Source organism: Drosophila novamexicana, unplaced genomic scaffold, assembly GCF_003285875.2.
Source record: "Drosophila novamexicana strain 15010-1031.04,08,12 unplaced genomic scaffold, DnovRS2.1 tig00000387-arrow-pilon, whole genome shotgun sequence".
In the NCBI taxonomy this organism is placed as follows: Eukaryota; Metazoa; Arthropoda; class Insecta; order Diptera; family Drosophilidae; genus Drosophila; species Drosophila novamexicana.
In genome coordinates this window covers 1,904,900-1,924,892 of record NW_020824800.1, presented here as the reverse complement: position 1 = coordinate 1,924,892, position 19,993 = coordinate 1,904,900, and the positions used below count along the sequence as shown (strand labels likewise).

Below are 19,993 nucleotides of genomic sequence, written 5' to 3'. Positions count from 1 at the left end.
CTGTGTCCCACTTCTTTCAATTGAAAATATGAGCGCGAATTCGACGGCCCACAGATTCGAAAGCTTTTGGGAAATGAGATTTATTACTTTATTTTCAAAGCAAATGAAAAAACAGCCTGACAATAATTCTGACATAATATGCATAATTTTCTGCAACATAAAGGTTGAGATTACATTGAAAATGTCCAAAAGTTGAAACAAATATGTTCCAAAATATCCAGTTCCTGTATTCCTGTACTTTTTTCCACTAAACTTAGCGATATACGCGAAAAACATTAAACATATATATTACATTTTAAAATTAAATTTAAAAAAAAAAGAAATTAAATAATTATAATCTACCGTGGCTTGTGAAATCGGAGAATCTGACCATAACCAGAATCGCACGACACTTGGCCATTCATTGAAAACTTAAAGAACATGTAATACTTCAAGAAACAAATAGTAAATCGTATATAAACTAAACATTTGTTGATATATATGATTGATTCTTTAAATAATTAATTGGAGAACGAAAGTTTCGGTCAAAACTACCGAAAAGCATATTTACTGTAAGACAATAAATAAACTCGATTATATTTATATTTTAATCGGAATTATATTTTAATCGGTCATCCATTAATATTTTAATGTGATTTTGAAAGCAGACAATCAGCAAATAATAATTTTAGGCTTATTCCTGTCAAAATGAAAAATTGATGTTATTTGTTAGTATAAATATGATTTTTACTCCTGGAAATTTGATGGTGGAAAGGTATACACGATACTTACCATAAATATATAAAGAAGCGATTACTGCAATATTAGTTTTTCATTTATTGTTTCCATGTTTTAGACATTTCAAAACTTTTTATTTTTTAAATTAATCTTTTTTTATCTATTTACTAACATTGCCTTCTTCATTTGTAGAATTATTAAGATCACTATTGTTGCATGTTTCTCCTGAAGATCCACTGACATTTGCCACGTACAGTGCTGGGTCAATTACTTTTGGTATGGGTTTTATTTCCGTTCCTAATTCCTTTTCAATACGATGCAGGTCAAACCGATCCTCGTAAGTAATTAAATTAATAGCGATACCTAAAAGAAAAGTATAAACTGGTGAGCCTATGCGTACATATTACTTATATTCATGCAACTTAATATTTAACAGATATGTTAGGAAATTTGCCTGCAAATTCTTACATTTAAAATATGTATATATAGTATGTTATACCAATGGTGTACTTCGATTCATTAAACGTTGGTCTAAGGAGTTTAGCGATCCTTTATACCCAATCTTCTTTACATCTCTCTTTTTCTCCCTATCCTTGAATAGTGCTATTGCATCTGGTCTCCGCAGTATGACAATAGCCTGGATCGTATTAGGTTAGTTCAGAAGCAATTTCTGCCTTACAAGCTTTAAATTGGGATCCCAATCTTCAGTTGCCATTCTACTCCAGCAGACTTCTTCTTGATATTCCGTCGTTAATCAACCGTAGGACAATCCTCGGTGTTGTCTTCCTACATAAGTTAATTGTTGGCGACAAAGTTTCTTATTTTCTGTTATGGCATCTTCAATTCTCATTTCCGTCCAATCCTACCAGGAATTATCGCGCCTTATTCCTAACTACGTGTGCACAACAGATAACGTATAATATGCAAACACTTTTCTTTATAAATAATAACAAATTAAATAAAAAATATTAAAATTGACAATTGCTGCTCGAGTTGAACAGGCGACTGATCTGACGTTCGGATATCCAAGCTACAAAGTCACGTTTATTAAGCGCTTTCTAATACAAGCTTTGCGACCCTATTCCCACAATTGTAGGTCAAAAAGAAGCTTCTGTAAGAATTTGCGGATAATGTGAGAAAATTAAAGCTCGGAACTTTGATGAAAGTATTTTAGAAAAGAAATCTCAGTCGGACGATTAAATTGGGCAGCTAGTTAGTGTAAACAGACAGACGGACATCTAGAGTACATATATGTACTTTATGGGGTCAGTGATGCCTCCTACTATGCGCGAGACTTTTTATGACAAAATCATAATACCCTCTACAAGGGTAAGAAAAATTAACCAAATAAAATTTATAATTAAGAAAAATATATATATACATACATAATCTTATGCTTAAAAGGAATGTTTTTATATTTTTGGAATTGTAATTACTTACCTAAATGACCAAACCGACCAGATCGGCCGATTCGATGTAAATATGTTTCCGCCATTCGTGGAAAATCGAAATTGATTACGACATTCACAGCTTGTACATCTATACCGCGGGTAAACAAATCAGAGCAAACCAAATTACGGCACAGACCTTGTCGGAAATCGTGAAAGACTCTGTTTCTATGTGCTTGGGCCATTTTAGCGTGAATGTAGTAACAGCAATAGCCGAGTTCAGTTATTTTTTTTGCTAAGAGTTCAACACGTTGCGTAGAGTTGCAAAATATGATTGATTGATTTATTTGCAATTTTGAAAATAAAGTGTTTAAGCAGTGAACTTTCTGCCGTTCTTGTACAAATGCATAGTATTGGGTGACACCTTTCAATGTTAACTCTTCCATAAGGTTTATCTCATAGGGTTCACGCAAATGTTTCTCCATAAAGTTTTTTACGGTTAATGGAAATGTAGCGGAAAACAGCAATATCTGTGGATCCTTGGGTAATTTTAATATAACATGATCCAGCATGCCTTGAAAATCTAATGAGAGCAGCTTATCAGCTTCATCCAAGACTAATATTTTACAATGGGACATATCTGCCACTTTCTTATCCATTAAATCCAAAATTCGACCGGGAGTTGCAATTATTAATTGTACTGAAATAAAATAAATAAATTTAAATTATCTTGAATAGTTGAAACTAAATAAATGTATATAAATAATAATACTAAGAGCTCGTCTGCTTTAGCTGTAATAAAAATAAATTAACAAAAAACAAATAAAATAAAAAATAATCCTCAATAGGATCAAGCTCCTCAAAAGATCAATCGAATAGATCGCGCAGCATGTTTCAAGGTTTTATGGACAGCAAACGAAAATTAATAATCCTGAAGCGAATGGAAAACTTTTAAGGAAATTTAAAACAAAATAGGTTAATGCCACTATCAATTCACAAAAAAAACATTGACTTTGAATAATATTTTAACAATGCCTTTAATTTTAATTGTTACTTGCATTAAATTATTAAACGATTTTATTTCCATCGAGAAGAGATATTTTTTGTTATTAATTGATATAAACTCAATACCTTTTTGATATATACGAAGAATGTCATCCTTTAAAATGGTTCCTCCTGTTGTTACCATTACTCGAATATCCAAATGCTTAGCAAGTTCAATGCATATTTGTGAAGTCTGCAAAGCCAGTTCTCGTGTAGGGACCATTACTAATGCTTGAATATAGTCTTTAGTGGGGTCAATCTGCTCTAGAACAGGAATGCAATATGCTCCCGTTTTTCCAGTGCCGTTTTTTGCTCGAGCTAAAACATCTTTTCCGCTTAAGGCAATAGGTATAGCAGCTTCTTGAATCGGCGATGGTCGCTCCCAACCTTTTTCGAAAATACCCATAAGAAGTTCCCGCTTAAGACAAAATTCTTCAAATTCGTTGCCACGTGTATCAGTCACATCCTGAAAAGATCGTACGCATTATTCTATATGCTATAAATATATTGTAAAAACAAAATCTACTAATATACTTTTTTGGTTTGCCTTTTCATATTTATAAAATATTTATAATCTCATATATATAACTATCTATTGCAATATGATATTCAAATTTATTGCAAGTGGCAGAATATCTTTATATACCAAATTATATATAACAAGCACATTAAAAGATTTAATACAACTATGTTCATTCTAATGTAAACTCGGACGACATACGTAACTACCAAATAATCGAATTTATAAACCTAAAAATAAACTTACTGTTGTTTTGAATCGGTTGTCCTTTGGGGGAAGCTTCAGTTTAGATTTCCATCCCATGTCGTCACTTAAATTAGTGGCAATTTGATGATCACTTAAAATCCTAAAACAATATGCAAGTAGATTATTCATCAATTAATGTTTTAGTAGCTTTACAAATATTATATGTTTTTTTCTATAAATACATTGGCCTGATTATAACTTAATTTATAATACTTTTTAGGAAGAAGTATATGTGCAGAGGTTGCTTTAATTGCGCCAGTGTAAACAACCTCCATTAGTCAACTAAATTTAGAGAATTTTAAACTTGGGTCCTCCTGGTGTCCGATATATCAGATATTCGATAACTTGTCCCGTTTGTTTCCCAGCAATCGATAACGAAATCCTGCATTTAAGCAAATCCCTTTAGCTTTAAGAGCTAGAGTCACAGAACCTGGCATGTACTTTCTAGAATAGTATTTATAGATCAAATATCTGTCATTTAACGTTTCATTTGATTCCCGAGAGCCTGTTCCCAAGCTATTGAAACACTTGTTTTTTTTTTTTAGCTGAAATCTTAATACCTTAATATTTGTATGGCAAAAACAATTTCTTCTATTTTACAGACGTTTTGATGATGTCCGTCTGAACATATGAATGGGAATTCTATTTAGAATTCAAAGTTTTAAGAGTGTAGTTCTAATGGTTTCCGAGATCCGATAGGCTTTGCTATTGAAGCCAGGAATATACATATATTCATGTCACAGACATATATTTATCATGGAGTCAGAGATGCAATTAAAATCGCTAGCTGCACTCAGCATAATTGTAAAAATCAAATTTTTCAACTTATCGATATAAATTATTCACAAAGTAATGTTAAAACCAATTAGGTATAATGTATAAAAACTGGTTAAACAAAGCTACAAAACAAAAAGCTTTTACACTCCCCTGCTCTCTCTCTCTTGCCTTAGCTTCACATTTTTAAAAGCGAACCCTCTTCTAACAAAAACAGCACGCGGTAAAGCAGGCGAGCTGATTTTATGCAATCCCACAGAGTAACAGACAAAATAAGAGCACTTTACGGGAGTGCCTCACTGGGAGAATCCCCGCAGCCCGCGAAGCCGACGCATGCTGCGTAGTTTACGCTGCGTGTTCCGAACACTATTGGGAAATGTCTTAATCAAGATTTATAGACTTGGGTATTTTTATACCCTGAACCCATTAAAAATGGGTATAAGGGTATATTGTATTTGTCCGAAAGCCAAATGTATGTAACAGGCAGAAGGAAGCATCTCCGACCCCATAAAGTATATATATTCTTGATCTGCATCAATAGCCGAGTCGATCTAGCCATGTCCGTCTGTCTGTCCGTCCGTCCGTCCGTCCGTATGTATGAACGCAAGGATCTCAGAACTTATAAGAGCTACAGACTTGAAATTTTAGATGTAAATGCTCCTAGCTCCCGCGCAGATCGAGTTTGTTTCCGATAATCGATAACTTACTCCGTTTCCAAGCAATCGATAAAAATCTATATCGATATCCTGTTTTTTGGGCAATTTTGGTAAATAATGAGAACTAGAGTCAACAAACTTGACATATAGCTTCTAAAATAGAATATATATATGCATTTGATGTTGGAAGAAGAGGGTTCAGGGTATCCCCTAGTCGGGAGCTCCCGACTAGAACCTCTTACTTGTTTGTCCTATCTTTATTAAACTTCGAGGGCTTAAATAGGGCATCCAAATGCGTGTAAATACCTGAGCCTAAGACAATACATCTAACAATGCGTTTTTCAACATTGGTGGAACATGGGCGAAAACAAACTCGTATAACGCGGAAAGTAGAATGACTTACGTCTGAATCTCTAGCTGTTATGGTTTCAGAGATCTGCTCGATCGTGCAAACAGAAAGACGGACATGGCCAAATTGACTCACAGAATTTATATTCAATGGGGTCTTTCAGCGTGTTACATTTACATTTTCAGTAAAAAGTAATTTGTTAAAATGAGTCTTTCTTTTTATGCTATTAACATGTACAAATACAATTATCTTAGGTAAAAAAAAAGAGTTGCCGTTCATAGAAAACTGTTGTCAAGATATCTTCACCAAACACTGTAATTTATTTTTTATTGCTGTCCCTTGTTTTTGGTATGCGTTTGCTTCACTGCATTTAAAAATCTATATAAATATATATAGGCACAATATTAACACGCATTTAAATACACTTTTAATGTGTAAGTCAATTTGTATGTGCATTAAAGGCATGATCTCAGTTATATTGAAACGAGTACATTTGATGCGTGTTCTCTCAATATAAAATCTAAATTATGAAATATGTAAATTGTACAAACCCTTTGTTAACCAAACTGGGGTGACCCTGAACAATTTTCTCTGTCATCATCCTTGCAGTTTAGTTAATTTTATTCGAAGTATTTGTGTGGCGATCTAAAAATTAAAGCAATGATGCATATATTTTTTCCACATCTGAATTACAAAGTTGGTATGTGTCATGGTCTTACCTGTTGTTTTAAATAGTAAATATAGCTCCTCAATTATTCTTTTAATGGCTTTAACTTATTCCAAGTCTAACGGTGAATATACCAAATTGAGATTGAATATACAGCTCAGATATCACAAATACAACCTAATGAGCAGTAGAAACCTTAACAGCCTTACAACTTCTTATCAATAATACCAATTACAAGAAAACAATCATTCGGTAAAAAAAACATGTGAATATTTGTAAGTGATGTGAAAACTTCAAACGTTCGATTAGTTAAGTTCACTATTTAGTTTATTATAAACAAGGCTTTTCTCAATCAGGTTGTTATTTTTAGTAAATTTACTTTTAGCAGAAAAACAAGATGATGCGTTGTTTTTTTTTCTTCAAAATTTATGTGGCTTGTTCCTATCATATAATGTTCCATACAATATGAAACAGACAGACTTTGGAACAATGGAATTGGTACACAAATTAGCGAATGCATATAATTAAACTCACTCGTTTTTTTTAATTATGTACACGTTGATGTGGAATATCCTTTAACTCTTGTTTGTTTGCTATTTTAGATTCAATACAATTAACAAGAAACCCAGCACTTCTCAAAAAAATAGTTCCCCAAGATATAATAATTTGTAGTTGCTCAACAAAATCAGCAGAATTAAAAAATTTAATCGGATTGGGCTTTCATTGCCTAAACCACACATAAGAGAATCATTTTTTTAAATTACAAATTCAAGATGCTTACATATAAATGAGAGTCTTCCTAAAACTTTTGTTATCCGAAGTCACACGAGGTTTGTCAACTGCTTTACAAACTTTCTATCGTTTTCGGAGAATCCATAATCAACAGAATTCCATTTCATAACTGATGCGGCTTGCGCGTGTTATCTATATATCTTCCCTGGCTGTTCTTTCCGAATCACGTACATGAATCATGAATCATGAAAATAACCGAGAATAATTTTGCTAGATTTATACATTACATTGATTTATAAGCCAAGCCATGAACAAAGACCTAAACCTTGATGCCGAATTGATAAAGAAGCCAAACGATGAACAATGAAAATTATTCGTTTTAAAATTAAGGCATAGACATTAGACATCCGATAATTATTTTTGCGAATCAGGAAAACTCTTGCAAATGTTTTTGCAACTATTCGGAGATTTTTCTTATAGTCAATTATGAAAATTAAGCTTAATCATGTAGGGTATTATTTTATATATTTAATTTTAAGTGTCATCTGTAAAAATTTGCAGGATTATAGATATATTACTGTTGGATGTGCATATTCAATTTGCACGTTAAATTACAACTCAATGTACAACAAATAATAAGTGATTAGTGGTGGTAATCGAAAAACATTTGCGGCGCTATCTTGCACAATTTTCTGTTTCAGCTCATTTGAGAGTCTTATTCCTTTAAATGAAAGCTTCTTAATACAAAACTCTGCAAATGCATAGCATTTAGCATTTAAACATGTGTGTCAGCCATATTGGCTCAACACTCGCTAGTTGAAGGAAATTCATAAATAAAACACAAATTATATTCAATATAAACGAGCAAGCCCAGCTAGAGATTGTGTGAAAATGGTATAATAATTGAATGGTTACTAGAGATACACAAATCCCACACATATAATGTTAAAAGTTCTGCTAACACTAATATTAAAGCAATTTACAATTTGCCTTATATTATTAATATATTGTGTATAAAAAAAGTTAAATTGTTATTATGGACATTAGTTGCAGCCAGTCAAAACAGTTAATGGCTCCTACATGAATGTAAAGTGTATTTAAATGTATATACATACATATGTAGCTATGTACCTCATATATACCCATACACATGAGATTAATCGTGTTTGTACGTTCACATCTATACAATTTAGAAGTCAAGCTGTGTCTATAACCGCTTTCTTTTTAAGTATTTGTTAAGAGATTTATATTATGAAAACCGCATAATTTAACTTTTTACAACTCCTAGTTTCAGACGAAAAGTATATAATCTACCCTCAAATTACAGCTACATATTGTCATATGTATTATATATGCTAGTAATTTGAACAACAATTATTGTCTTTCTCTTAATAATGGGGGACCGGGACATCCCAAGTGTACCCATCACAACATTAGCTGGCCTAACCAGCACATCTGACTGTAAGTACTTGTGCGTTTGCTGCATCAATTGACTATCAATATTAACCGATTTACCATTTAGTGCTCAGCGAGTTACCTGTCTCAGATTGCCTTCAGAGTGCTGCATCTTTTAATAAATCGCTTCTGTTTCATTCGTTGGTGGCCAACGAATCAAATAATCTATTGTCTGTGCGCGACGAAAATCTAGTAAGGCAGTTGGTGAATGCCATCGAGCAGACGAACTCTGACAATATGTAAGTTCAGCTATGGATAAAATGATCGCTAATATGTGCATTATATATATATTTTGTTGCTCTTTTTTAGAGAACTTAAGCCGCAATATACCATTCAGCAGCATGGCGCCAATATTAGCACATATCCTGAACTGCTTCAGGGTATTTATAACTATCGCCCAACTGTTTTTAACACTCCGCGCAGAATCGGTAAATTTATGTGCAATTGCAATGATTTGCAAAGCAATAAACTCTTCTTTTTTTTTAGCTTTAAATGATTGCACGTACCAGCAACAGCTTGCGGAACATTTGCAGAAAGAGCGCCCTGCGGAATCCCAGCACATGGGCGTTAATGTTAATGATATGTGTGAAGAATCGTACAATTTAAATGCTGAGCATCGTGTGCATCCGCCTGCAAAAGAGAGTTTAGCGCAATCAATCAGGTAGGTATTGAAAGCTAGCTGAGATAAGAAGTCGATGAAATTGCCAAAAGCAACCGACTCTGAAAAGTTCTTAATTTATAAAACATTTCGATCAAAATGTCTGATAAATATATTGCCATTTATTGATTTAATCAGTCGGATGCAATTCATCTTGTTACCTTGTACTTTAAATATGAAATCGGACTATGTTAGTTTACTCATGCTTTTATATATATACATTCCACTCAAATTGTACTCACCTTATTCTTTTTCAGCATCGATGTTACTCGTCAATTATCTGATCAGCGCGATAATAGACCATGTAGGCTTCAGGACGAATCCATGGATGTTCTTATTCAAAGACAACAACAATACGTGCAGGGCATGAAAACTTCTCCAGCAGATACAGCAATACCGCAGGAGCAGCAGTCGTCACTAATTCAAGTATTGAATCAGCACGGACACCAGCCCGAGACGTGTTATCAATCACAGCCTAAAGACCACATGAATATGGCAAACAACAAGAGCACGAAATTATCAATTAGCCAACAGCAATTAAGTAAGCTTTCAGAGTTAACAGATACATTACATCAGAACGCATTTCAAGCTCCGACAACAACTACATCGACGATTCAAGGAAATTTTCAAAATGTGCTGAATCTGCAAAGGCAACAGGTAGCCGATGGAAGCCTATCACAGCAGCAAGAAGTTTTAAAATCACAGCAACAATACTCTAAACCACAATCGCCTCTCACCGCTTCAACCTCACTAGCGATTGGTCACAATAATAGCACATTTTTACACGATTTTAATCAATATACGAATCTTACATCAACTGCAACTTCTACATCCACATCTTCAAGCGGCAAATCCCAGGTTCGGGTATGTATAAATCGCCTTAGCGTTGAAGATGCTCGACTCATGCAACAGAGTATTAAAAAGTTTGTACAAAAGTCACCAGAATTGGCTAGAGATATGGGGTTACTACAGGAATCTACTACTAACAAAGACAATGACAGTGAATATCTGTCCTTAGCAGCTGAGTTCAGTTCAGTTGGAGTGTCTGGTGTTCCTAAAATTGATCCAACAAACCCGAATGCTGCTGCACAATCATCTGCATCATTAGATATATTTACTGTTATTAAAGCAGATGAAAAACGTACTGGAACAAAAAGAAAATTGGCCATTTCACTGGGCGATATTCCTCCAGAGCAAATATGTAAGTCTCATTAAAAACCGACTTCTTGTTTGTATTTATTTATTTTTACTTGTATGCCATATTTTAGTCTCAAAACCCAAACTGCGTCGGGTCGAACGTATTATGGCGCTGTCAACTCCAAAAAGCACTAAGGAGGAAGTCATCCGATCGCAAACATACCAACAGTTTATGAGGAATATGGATCAAATAATTGAAATGCTGGACGATACGGAATCCCCAAACTTTGATTCAGGTACAAGCCAAATTAATTGTATTGTAAATATTTGTATATTTCCATGGAATAGAAATTGATGTATTTAATTTTATTTGCATTTACAGAGGATGTTGATGATAATATAGAGTGCATTTCGTCAAAACTTCTTAACACAATGAGTGATGACGTTGCCAAGTTAAAGGCCAAACAAGCACTGGATTCGATACCGAAAAACAAATTAACACTTCTTATTAACTACGCCATGCGCAACGTTTATTTGGCAAGAAACTATTCTGCTGGACCGGTATGTTGTTTTGAGCCTAAATTTAGGACAATTTAAAACACTTGTTAATCTTTTATAGGAAGACGAAGATGAGATAGTTGATGATGAGGTCATTGAAAAAATATTGAACGCAATGGATGCGTGCTTACTTATATGCAACATATATTCAACAGTGAGCGACTTAAAGTTTTTGCAAGAGGATAATATTTCACACATTATTAAATTTGCTCAGTTTCAATTGCGTGAAACTATATTTCCGTTGCACGATCCCGTGTATACTGTAAAAAGTGTTAAAAAATCTAGTCAACGTAAAAAAACTAAGTCTCATCAAAGTCACCACCGGAGCCTTCAGCTTTTCTACTCTAAAGTCGTTGAGCTTCTAAAGGTATTTGTGGCACTCTTCGATAAATGCATATTTGTCGATACCATAGTGCTACCCTTGTCGACGCTCGCTATAGAGCCTTTCTTTGTAGACAATATTGAAACACTGCAATTTGTTTGCCTGGAGCTAGTTACCACTGTGAGTACACTATTAAACTAAAATTACTTTTGAATTAGAAATGTTCTTGATCTGCGAAAGCAGTAGAAGCACCAACAGTTTTTTATAGTCTCTGAGATTGACGCGTTCATGCAGACTAACAAACAGGCTAAAAATACCTTAGATAGTGAGAAGAGCTTGCGCCTGTCTGTTACATCTTTGGAGACGGTTTCTCCTGAAGGGTTTCTCGAAGGGTTCCATGGGCAATGTTCTATATTTCGTCCGTATTTCAAAGCTCCCCACAAATGCTTTCTTGACTAACTCTGAGGTATATTGTCCGATCTTTTATTGCAACAAAATTTGTGTAATTGCCAATTTGTAGTACTTTTGGGTAAGCCTATATACATGCATACTTTATGCATTTAAAATAAGAGTCGAACAAGTGAAGCTAGAATATATTTAAATAATATATTTTTAATATGATCGGAACCTTTTACTGCCGCTAACACTCGGTTCAGGGTGTAAAAAATTAGTTAGTCTATAAACTTATTCTAATTTTATGTTAGACCTAGATACAAGCCTATTTTGAAGTCTACAAATGAGTTTGTTTTTGAGAAACATTTTCAGTCCTTTAGATGTTAAGTATTTTTCGATTAATTTATAACTATGCATATTAATATATTTTCACATTTACATTTTAGATATTTCGAAAGGAAAGATACGATAAAATACGTAACAGTATTTTGGGTGACATACTATCTTCTATTGATCGCTTACCTTCGTCAAAAAAGAATCTTCGGCCATATAAGCTTACAAACAATGGGGGTAATATTCAAATGGTTACTGCACTAGTGCTCCAGTTAATTCAATGCGCTACAATTTTGACGGATTCTCTTTGTGATACCGGTAGAGGTAATGCCAAATTTACTCACATTTTTGATGATGATCTACCAAGCGGTGCTTCACAAATAGTAAAGCCAAATCAGGATATCCTTGTGCTGAAAAAGTACGATGTCGCTGTTAGTATTGGCGGTAACTTTTTAACGACTTTTTTAAATAAATGCAAGTCGCGCACCAACGAAACTGATTTTCGTCCGCTCTTCGAAAATTTCATTCATGATCTGTTGGCTACTGTCAACAGGCCCGAATGGCCAGCCTCAGAACTGTTGCTTTCATTGTTGGGCACAATGTTAGTTCGTTATGTGTCTGATAAAGGTATAGAACAGAGTATTCGCCTTGTATCCTTGGATTATCTTGGAATTGTAGCGGCACGTTTGCGGAAGGACACCGTAGAGTCGCGTTGCAAAGTAAATATAATTGATTCTATGATAAAATCAATAAAAGCAGAACAAGAAAAGGAGGGTGACTTGCCAATAACAAATGTATGTATTCAAAATATTATTTACATATATATATTTAATAAAAAATTTAACACATTTTAGACAAAAATCGAGCTTCATCCAGAAGAGCAACGAACGGAGTTTCTTCAAAAAATTCTTCTCGATTTTCTCGCTGTAAATGCCCAAGAGGAAAACTTAATATGGGACTACGCCCGACATTTTTATTTAGCTCAGTGGTACAGGGATGTTATCTATCAGCGACGTCGAATAAAGGAAGGCGAAAAAGGTTTTGCGTCAAAAAAACCAAAATCTCATTTAAAGCAACGAACTGGTAAGTTGAACAATACCAACTTCTTGTCATAATCAAAAAGGTGTTAACATTAAAGAAGAATTCTGTCCGATCGTTCTCATAGTGGTCCGATGTTGATTAAATTAGGTTTATCTGTGAGGCGACAAATATCTTATCAAACGAAAAAGTTTTTCATGCAGAACTTAAGTATCGACCAATCGTTTCTATGACAGCTGTATTATATCGGGAACCGATCTACAATAGAGAGATTGAGCTAAGGAAAGGACTTTAGCTTTAAAGCAGAGAGTTTGAGTATATCGCTTCTTCTGTTAATACTAATAAGGAATATATACATATACTTTGTGACCCAAATAGACTATTGAGTTAGTTGTTAGAGAAATTTATAATTTATCGGCTTAATCTTGACATATTTCAATTTTAGCGGATTATTCAGACGAATCAGATTCGGGGTCTTGTGATGAAAATGATCCCGAGGACTCTAATAAAAATGGAAATCGCTCCGTCGACGTTGTTGACTATGAGCTCAATCTTGAAATTTTTAACGTTTTGGAAGAACGCAAACAATACTTGATCAACAAAATAAAACCATGTTCAATGGGCGAGCAGAGTCATCAACACATTAAGACTTATATAGATTATAATAATGCACAGTTGATAGCTCAATATTTAGCTACCAAGCGGCCATTTAGTCAATCGTTCGATGGATGTCTTAAAAAAATAATTTTAGTCGTAAAGTAAGTACACTCTTTTTATAAATACGCAATATCTAACAATGTATCTTTTGTACAGTGAACCATCAATCGCTGTGCGGACGCGAGCAATGAAATGTCTGGCAAATATAGTTGAAGTGGATCCCCTGGTTCTGAAACGAAAGGATATGCAAATGGGTGTTAACCAGAAGTTTTTAGATACAGCAATATCGGTACGGGAAGCTGCAGTTGATTTAGTTGGAAAATTTGTTCTTAGCAATCAGGAATTAATCGATCAATACTATGATATGCTATCGACTCGAATATTGGTAAACTAACTTAGTGTTATTAGAAATTAGATCAATTCTATATTAAGATGTTTATTTTGCAGGATACTGGTGTTTCAGTTAGGAAACGCGTGATAAAAATTTTACGCGACATATGTATTGAATATCCTGATTTCGAAAAGATACCTGAAATTTGTGTAAAAATGATACGTCGCGTAAATGATGAAGAGGGCATTCAAAAGCTAGTTACAGAAGTATTTATGAAAATGTGGTTCACACCATGTGTAAAAAATGACAAGGTCTGTTCCATAATCATTTTTCCAACTGTTCAATACCGAATATATATTTTTTTTTTTTTTAGCACGGTATACAACGAAAAATCAATCAAATCATTGATGTTGTGAACTCGGCCCATGACACGGGTACTACATGGTTGGAAGGTCTTCTAATGAGCGTACGTAACAAGTGCTTAAAACATATTTTTTTGTAATTTTAATTGATTTTATTATTATTTACATAGATTTTCAAACCAAAAGAGAATATGGTAAAGCTTGATGGAAGCACGCAAGAAATTGTTAAGAAAAATACGGAACCACCACAAGAGATTGTCTTGGCTTGCCAGCAATTAGCCGATGGTCTTGTGGATCGGCTAATTGAATTGGAGGATACCGACAATGCTCGTATGCTGGGCTGCATAACTACACTTCATTTGCTTGCTAAAGTACGCCCTCAACTTTTGATTCGGCACGCGATGACAATAGAGCCATATCTGAACATCAAATGCCATTCAGCGTCTGCAGCAAAATTTATTTGTGCTGTTGCTGATATTCTGGAAAAGGTTGTGCCTCTCGTTAATAATGCTAGCGAATCGTTTTTGGCATCTTTAGAAGAGCATCTGATGCTGCTGGTTGTTTCACGAAATCAAGCTGAAGTTACCAGCTGTGTTTCTTGTTTGGGAGCGCTTGTAAATAAGATAACGAAGAACTATAAATTAATCCGCGACTGTTTCCAAAAGTACGTAACAATCACTTCCATAGAAACATTTTTAAAAACTATACTTATAGGTTTTACCGCGTGCTGGAGCTGTCTAGAAACCAAGTTGAACAAAACGGGTTTAATATAGATAATATTTACACACCTAGCTTTCGGAGAAGTCTATTTACGATTGGTATTCTAATGCGATATTTTGACTTTAAATCCCCCATCGCCTTAGGTAATTGTTTAATACCTCGTAAAGCTGTTCCGAACCTAAAATGATTATAACCCTAGGTGAATCATCTAATGGACTTCCTGCCACAATATGCGATAACGTATTTGAGTGTTTGATGTTCTTTTGTGGTTGCTCAAATCACGAAATTCGTAAACAAGCACTTATATCACTTGGCTCCTTCTGTGTTATGAACGATGACTATCTGACTCGATCAGAGCTTAAGCAATTTTACTGTGATCTACTTAGCTCATCCTCAAATGATGCCGGAACAAAAATAATATGTATGCGTAATATTTGGATTTATTTGACTGAATCGGAAATGTTTATGCATAACAAAGAGAAAGAGTGTAAGTATAATCATAATAAATGAGATATTAACCTTATTCTTTAATATATCTATCTAGGGGAAAAGCAATCAAAGCACGAAGACTTAAAGGAAATGAATGATGTGTCGTCTGGTATGGCAAGTCGTATCATTCAGCTATATTTGGAAGAAATACTTGATTGCTTTCTAAATCGTGACGACGCAGTTCGTCTATGGGCAGTAAAGGTCGTACAAATTGTGTTGCGCCAAGGATTGGTGCATCCCGTAAGAATGGTACCATACTTGATATGTTTGAGCACCGATTTAAAGGTTGAGGTTAGTAAAAAGAAAAATGCAACTGAAATACATCAATTTAACGAGTTGCAATTTTAGTCAGCGCATAGAGCAGATGCCTTGCTAAAAGACATTGATAAAACATATTCGGGCTTTGTGAATATGAAAGTTCAATTCGGCCTTCAACTTTGTTTCAAGCTGCAGGAAATACTGCAAGTAAACAACATGGCGAAAAATGAAATAATTCGGGGCTATGCGTAAGTTACACAAGTTCAGTAAATATATTCTGATATTAAAGGTTTTAAAAAAATCGATTACAGCAAACGCGGCCCAGATCAAGTAACGACAGCTTTAAATGACTTTCTGTATACATTACTCCGAACAACAAAACCACAAAGACGAGCGTTGGTTCAAACAGTAACAAAACAATTTGATGATAAAAAAACATCATTACAGCAAATGTTATATATTGCCGACAATCTCGCGTACTTTCCATATGCGGTCCAGGATGAGCCCTTATATCTGATACATCAAATAGATTTGCTTATCTCAATGGCTGGCACACATCTTTTAACCACTTTTAAAGAGCATCTGAGACCAAGTGATAAGGGAGGTGACATTCTTGAAGACGATGACGATGAAGACGACCCACATGTTCTTTTCAGTCGCTTACCTGAAAATATGACTGAAATCAAAAAGTGTATAACTTCTGCACAGGCGTGCATGCTTCTTCTTGTACTAAAAGAACATTTAAAGGAAATGTATGGTCTAACTGATAGCAAAATATCACGTTATTCGCCTTCTGAGCAAAAGTTATATGAAAAAGCCGTGACACGTAGAAGTGTCGCAGACTTTAATCCAAGAACAACAATAGATGTGATTAAAAAGCAACATATCCAAAACTATACAAGCACAGAATCTGATTGTTTTTCCAGAGAACTCACGAGTGACGAAAAATTGGATCTTGTAATAAAATACTTGGACGTATGTAACTTTAAACTTCGATTATTTGTATATATTGTAAATACTCTCTGAATTTTAGTTTAAACAACTGATGCTTAAACTGGATCCGGAAGATGCTGATTCTGATGCAGATGAATCTCGAGAAAAGTCAAAATTAAATAATTCCGGACTCATTGATGAAAGAGATAGCTCTTTCAATTCCACCAGGCCAAGTCAAATGCTAAATGACAAGCCAAATTCAGTTTCTATGCCAACGGGTACTCAAAGCAATATTCAAGCATCAACCACATTAACGGCTGTAAGCTTATAATACATGTTTTTGTTTCTCAAATCAAATATAAACCAAAATGTTTTATATAGGAAACGCCTTGTACCAATACACCGGCTTCACGTACTGCAAAATCAGCACTATCCCCTGCGAAGTTACTTGCCCGTAAGCAGAGCCAACAACGTAGTAAAAAAAAGCGGCGCAAAGTGATGTCGTCTGATGAAGATGATGAGCGCAGTGGCGATGACTATGCGTGAAATGTTTCATTGTCTCATTGTTTAAACCATACTTTATAAAAGGGAACAGAAATTATATAAAATGCTATTGAAGTATAGGCTTAAATTATAACGATCTTAATTAGTGCATATAATATATGTATGAATGTAAGCATAATTTATTTTTTAAAGTAGATATGTGTAATAGCAAGTAATCACTAATTTTAACATTTGTTCGGCTAAAGTAAGCTAAGTATCTTTTGTAGTATCTGAATTTATCTTAATCGGTTATGTTGGAGAAATCAATACAATAAAATATAGTTTGTGTATATTTTTATATCGTATCATATTGATTTATAAATTATTTAGAAGCTATCTATTAATAATGTTCGTTTGGGCTAAGCTAAAGCCACGGTTTAAACCAGTTCAAGGATTCGGAATACCACCGAAGCGGTATATCCTACAAAATTAATCATTGGTAATAAAATAATGTCGTGTTTCAGCCATTATTAAAGATGCCTAGTGTAAAAAGCTATATAATAACAATGTCATGATGTTAAAGAATATTTCTCTATAGGGTTATGTTTTCAAATTTTCCCAAATCTTTGTCATTGTTATGAATATTAATATGCAAGTTTTTCTTACAACACATTTTCAAATACTGAGATTTTATGAAAAAAGGTTTTTTTTGTCGTTTCATTCTATAGCGATCTTAAAAATCGTTGCAAGGAAATATAATAAATTATTTTCTTGTTTTCTTTTAATCGAAAGCACATAGATTTATCAAAATAATCCAACTGGCACATTACTAGGATTACATTCTTTGGTTATAATTCAGCCAAATCGAATCATGTACATTATTTTATTTCATAGTTGCAAACTAAAAGCTCTAATATTATTTCAAGTCACACATATTGTACAAAAATATATTTTCATTTACTTTATAATATAAAAAATATTTATTGATTTATGTATGTAGCTAAATAAATGTTTAATAAAAGTAATTTAATAACATATCCATATGATCAAATGAAATATTTTCTCTTGTTATTGATGAATTGCTTAAATTTTTGCTATCAGACATTTATTATTGCATACAAGATGTTGCCTGGCCTTTCTTAGAACAAGTATTTTTTCGGATTGCATCGCATTTTTACCCAACTTATTGGAAATCCCGATGCAACGAGTTGAGCTCCCTTCAGACGATATAAGTCGCGAAATATATAAACGAGTGCCAACTAGACTAAGATAGACCAAGACTTTTTATTCGCTTAATAGTTTAGAATATGCTATTTAATACGAAGAAGAGAGGACTCCGAATAGCTTATAGTAATCATCAGAGAGGATCCGCTACGCTTCCTACAAAACATTGTTGAGCAACCTAACGAAATAATAAATGTATAATTGCGTGAGTCTAGTAGCGACAGCGTAGATGGAATTGACGCGCGCGTTGCTCATAGCGTTAGCGATTTCGCTCGTACGCGATGTGAATGTGTTCCTTGACTTGACTACGGATAACGGCCAGCCTGCCCTTCGCGTCTAGGCAAGAAATGTTGTGATCCGCCAATGGTCTCTGCTTTCTGGCCAGCTTGTAACTGGAACCATTCCAATACATATGCTGGCCAAAGAACGCGAAAAACGGAGTCACTTCGAATCGTTAACTCTACCCCAGGGAGGCACGCATCCCTTTTCCTACCGTACCGTTCGGCTCACGCGTTTGACGGCGATACTCTGAGGTAAGTACACGGGGCTGCGCAAATGCGTAGTGTCAAACGCTTGGATCATTGCCTCATACGATTGGATACAAAGTGCCATCCATTATCCGAATAGATCACTTCGGGCACGCAAAATTAATAACGACCACGCGTACTAGGAGTTGAGGACTTCTGCTGACTGTGAATTTTGAAAAGTGGTCTACGACGACGAATATCCATGGATGCCCTCATTTTGATCGTAGATATTTCCCCGAAAAGTCGATGTATACCTTCTGAAAGGAGGGTTCTCCTTACAGGTGTCGCATTTCCGCACATAATCCCTGACTTGATTCGCCATGTTGGCGCCATATTATCGCCAGCACAGCGCGTGCAGCGTTTTGCTCATGGCTCCATGTGGTGACGTCTCGTCCACACGTGCTCGTTGGATGAGTCCTGCATTCAGCGACTACGGCACCCAGAGTTTCCAGCTCGTGACTTCAACGTCATCCTCCATGGTTCGTTCGCCGTTCTCTTGAACAAGGGTCGGTTCTGCACTCTCAAATCTGGTAATTTCCGTTGTTGGCTCATCACCTCATTCACCAGCTCTAAGTACTCAGCGGTCATGAATTCTATGGTCTGGAATCCCAGCAGATCTTCCGGGGTCAATTCTACTTCTTCCACACTTCGGATCAATTCGGACCAATCCGCTACACCAAGGAAGCTTCGCAGTTCTTATACAATCCTCAGGTGTGAATTGTTCCGGATCGCCTCCAATCTTTCCGGATCCACGCACAATGTCGCGCTGCCCGAAATTATCAATAAATTTTCTAGGTATACGAACAGGTTTGACCTCAGAGACCTCAGAGTCGGGATCACCTTATCCATCAACCTGTACAATTGCTGATCAGCGTTGCAGAATGGCGAATGGAATGTGGCGTAATTGAAACAGCAGCCTCCCTGGTACTGTAAACGCCGTATGCGTATATTTTAGGGCCGACATTTATGCGATTGTGCGATTGTGTGGACCAGGACCAGGACCAGGACCAGGACTACCCGTA

The 19,993-nt window shown here is 35.0% G+C and overlaps 2 protein-coding genes across 4 annotated transcripts; one reads left to right on the top strand and one right to left on the bottom strand.

Moving 5' to 3' along the window:
* Positions 1–819: 819 nt before the first annotated feature.
* LOC115760105 (ATP-dependent RNA helicase me31b) lies at positions 820–6,658 on the bottom strand. Its single transcript, XM_030701297.1, has 6 exons — positions 6,414–6,658; positions 6,246–6,339; positions 3,916–4,015; positions 3,237–3,615; positions 2,158–2,805; positions 820–1,080 (listed from the first exon to the last, which is right to left on the bottom strand). Exons 2-6 carry the CDS (start codon positions 6,293–6,295, stop codon positions 878–880), a joined length of 1,380 nt encoding a protein of 459 aa, XP_030557157.1. The 5' UTR covers positions 6,296–6,339; positions 6,414–6,658; the 3' UTR covers positions 820–877.
* A 1,236-nt stretch (positions 6,659–7,894) lies between these two features.
* LOC115759715 (nipped-B protein) lies at positions 7,895–18,198 on the top strand. Of its 3 annotated transcripts, XM_030700718.1 has the most exons (24): positions 7,895–7,987; positions 8,382–8,554; positions 8,616–8,787; positions 8,858–8,976; positions 9,035–9,209; positions 9,464–10,070; positions 10,143–10,407; positions 10,475–10,639; positions 10,726–10,904; positions 10,963–11,403; positions 12,063–12,743; positions 12,804–13,032; positions 13,433–13,745; positions 13,801–14,029; positions 14,092–14,286; positions 14,349–14,441; positions 14,508–15,001; positions 15,052–15,200; positions 15,257–15,544; positions 15,602–15,837; positions 15,895–16,052; positions 16,116–16,779; positions 16,838–17,056; positions 17,119–18,197. In XM_030700718.1, the coding sequence occupies exons 2-24, from the start codon at positions 8,488–8,490 to the stop codon at positions 17,281–17,283; spliced, it is 6,303 nt and encodes a 2,100-aa protein (XP_030556578.1). In that variant the 5' UTR covers positions 7,895–7,987; positions 8,382–8,487; the 3' UTR covers positions 17,284–18,197. The 3 variants fall into 3 exon arrangements, with proteins under 3 accessions (XP_030556578.1, XP_030556576.1, XP_030556577.1); XM_030700716.1 differs by having other exon boundaries at positions 9,464–10,407; positions 17,119–18,198; XM_030700717.1 differs by lacking the exon at positions 7,895–7,987 and having other exon boundaries at positions 8,380–8,554; positions 9,464–10,407; positions 17,119–18,198.
* Positions 18,199–19,993: the final 1,795 nt, after the last annotated feature.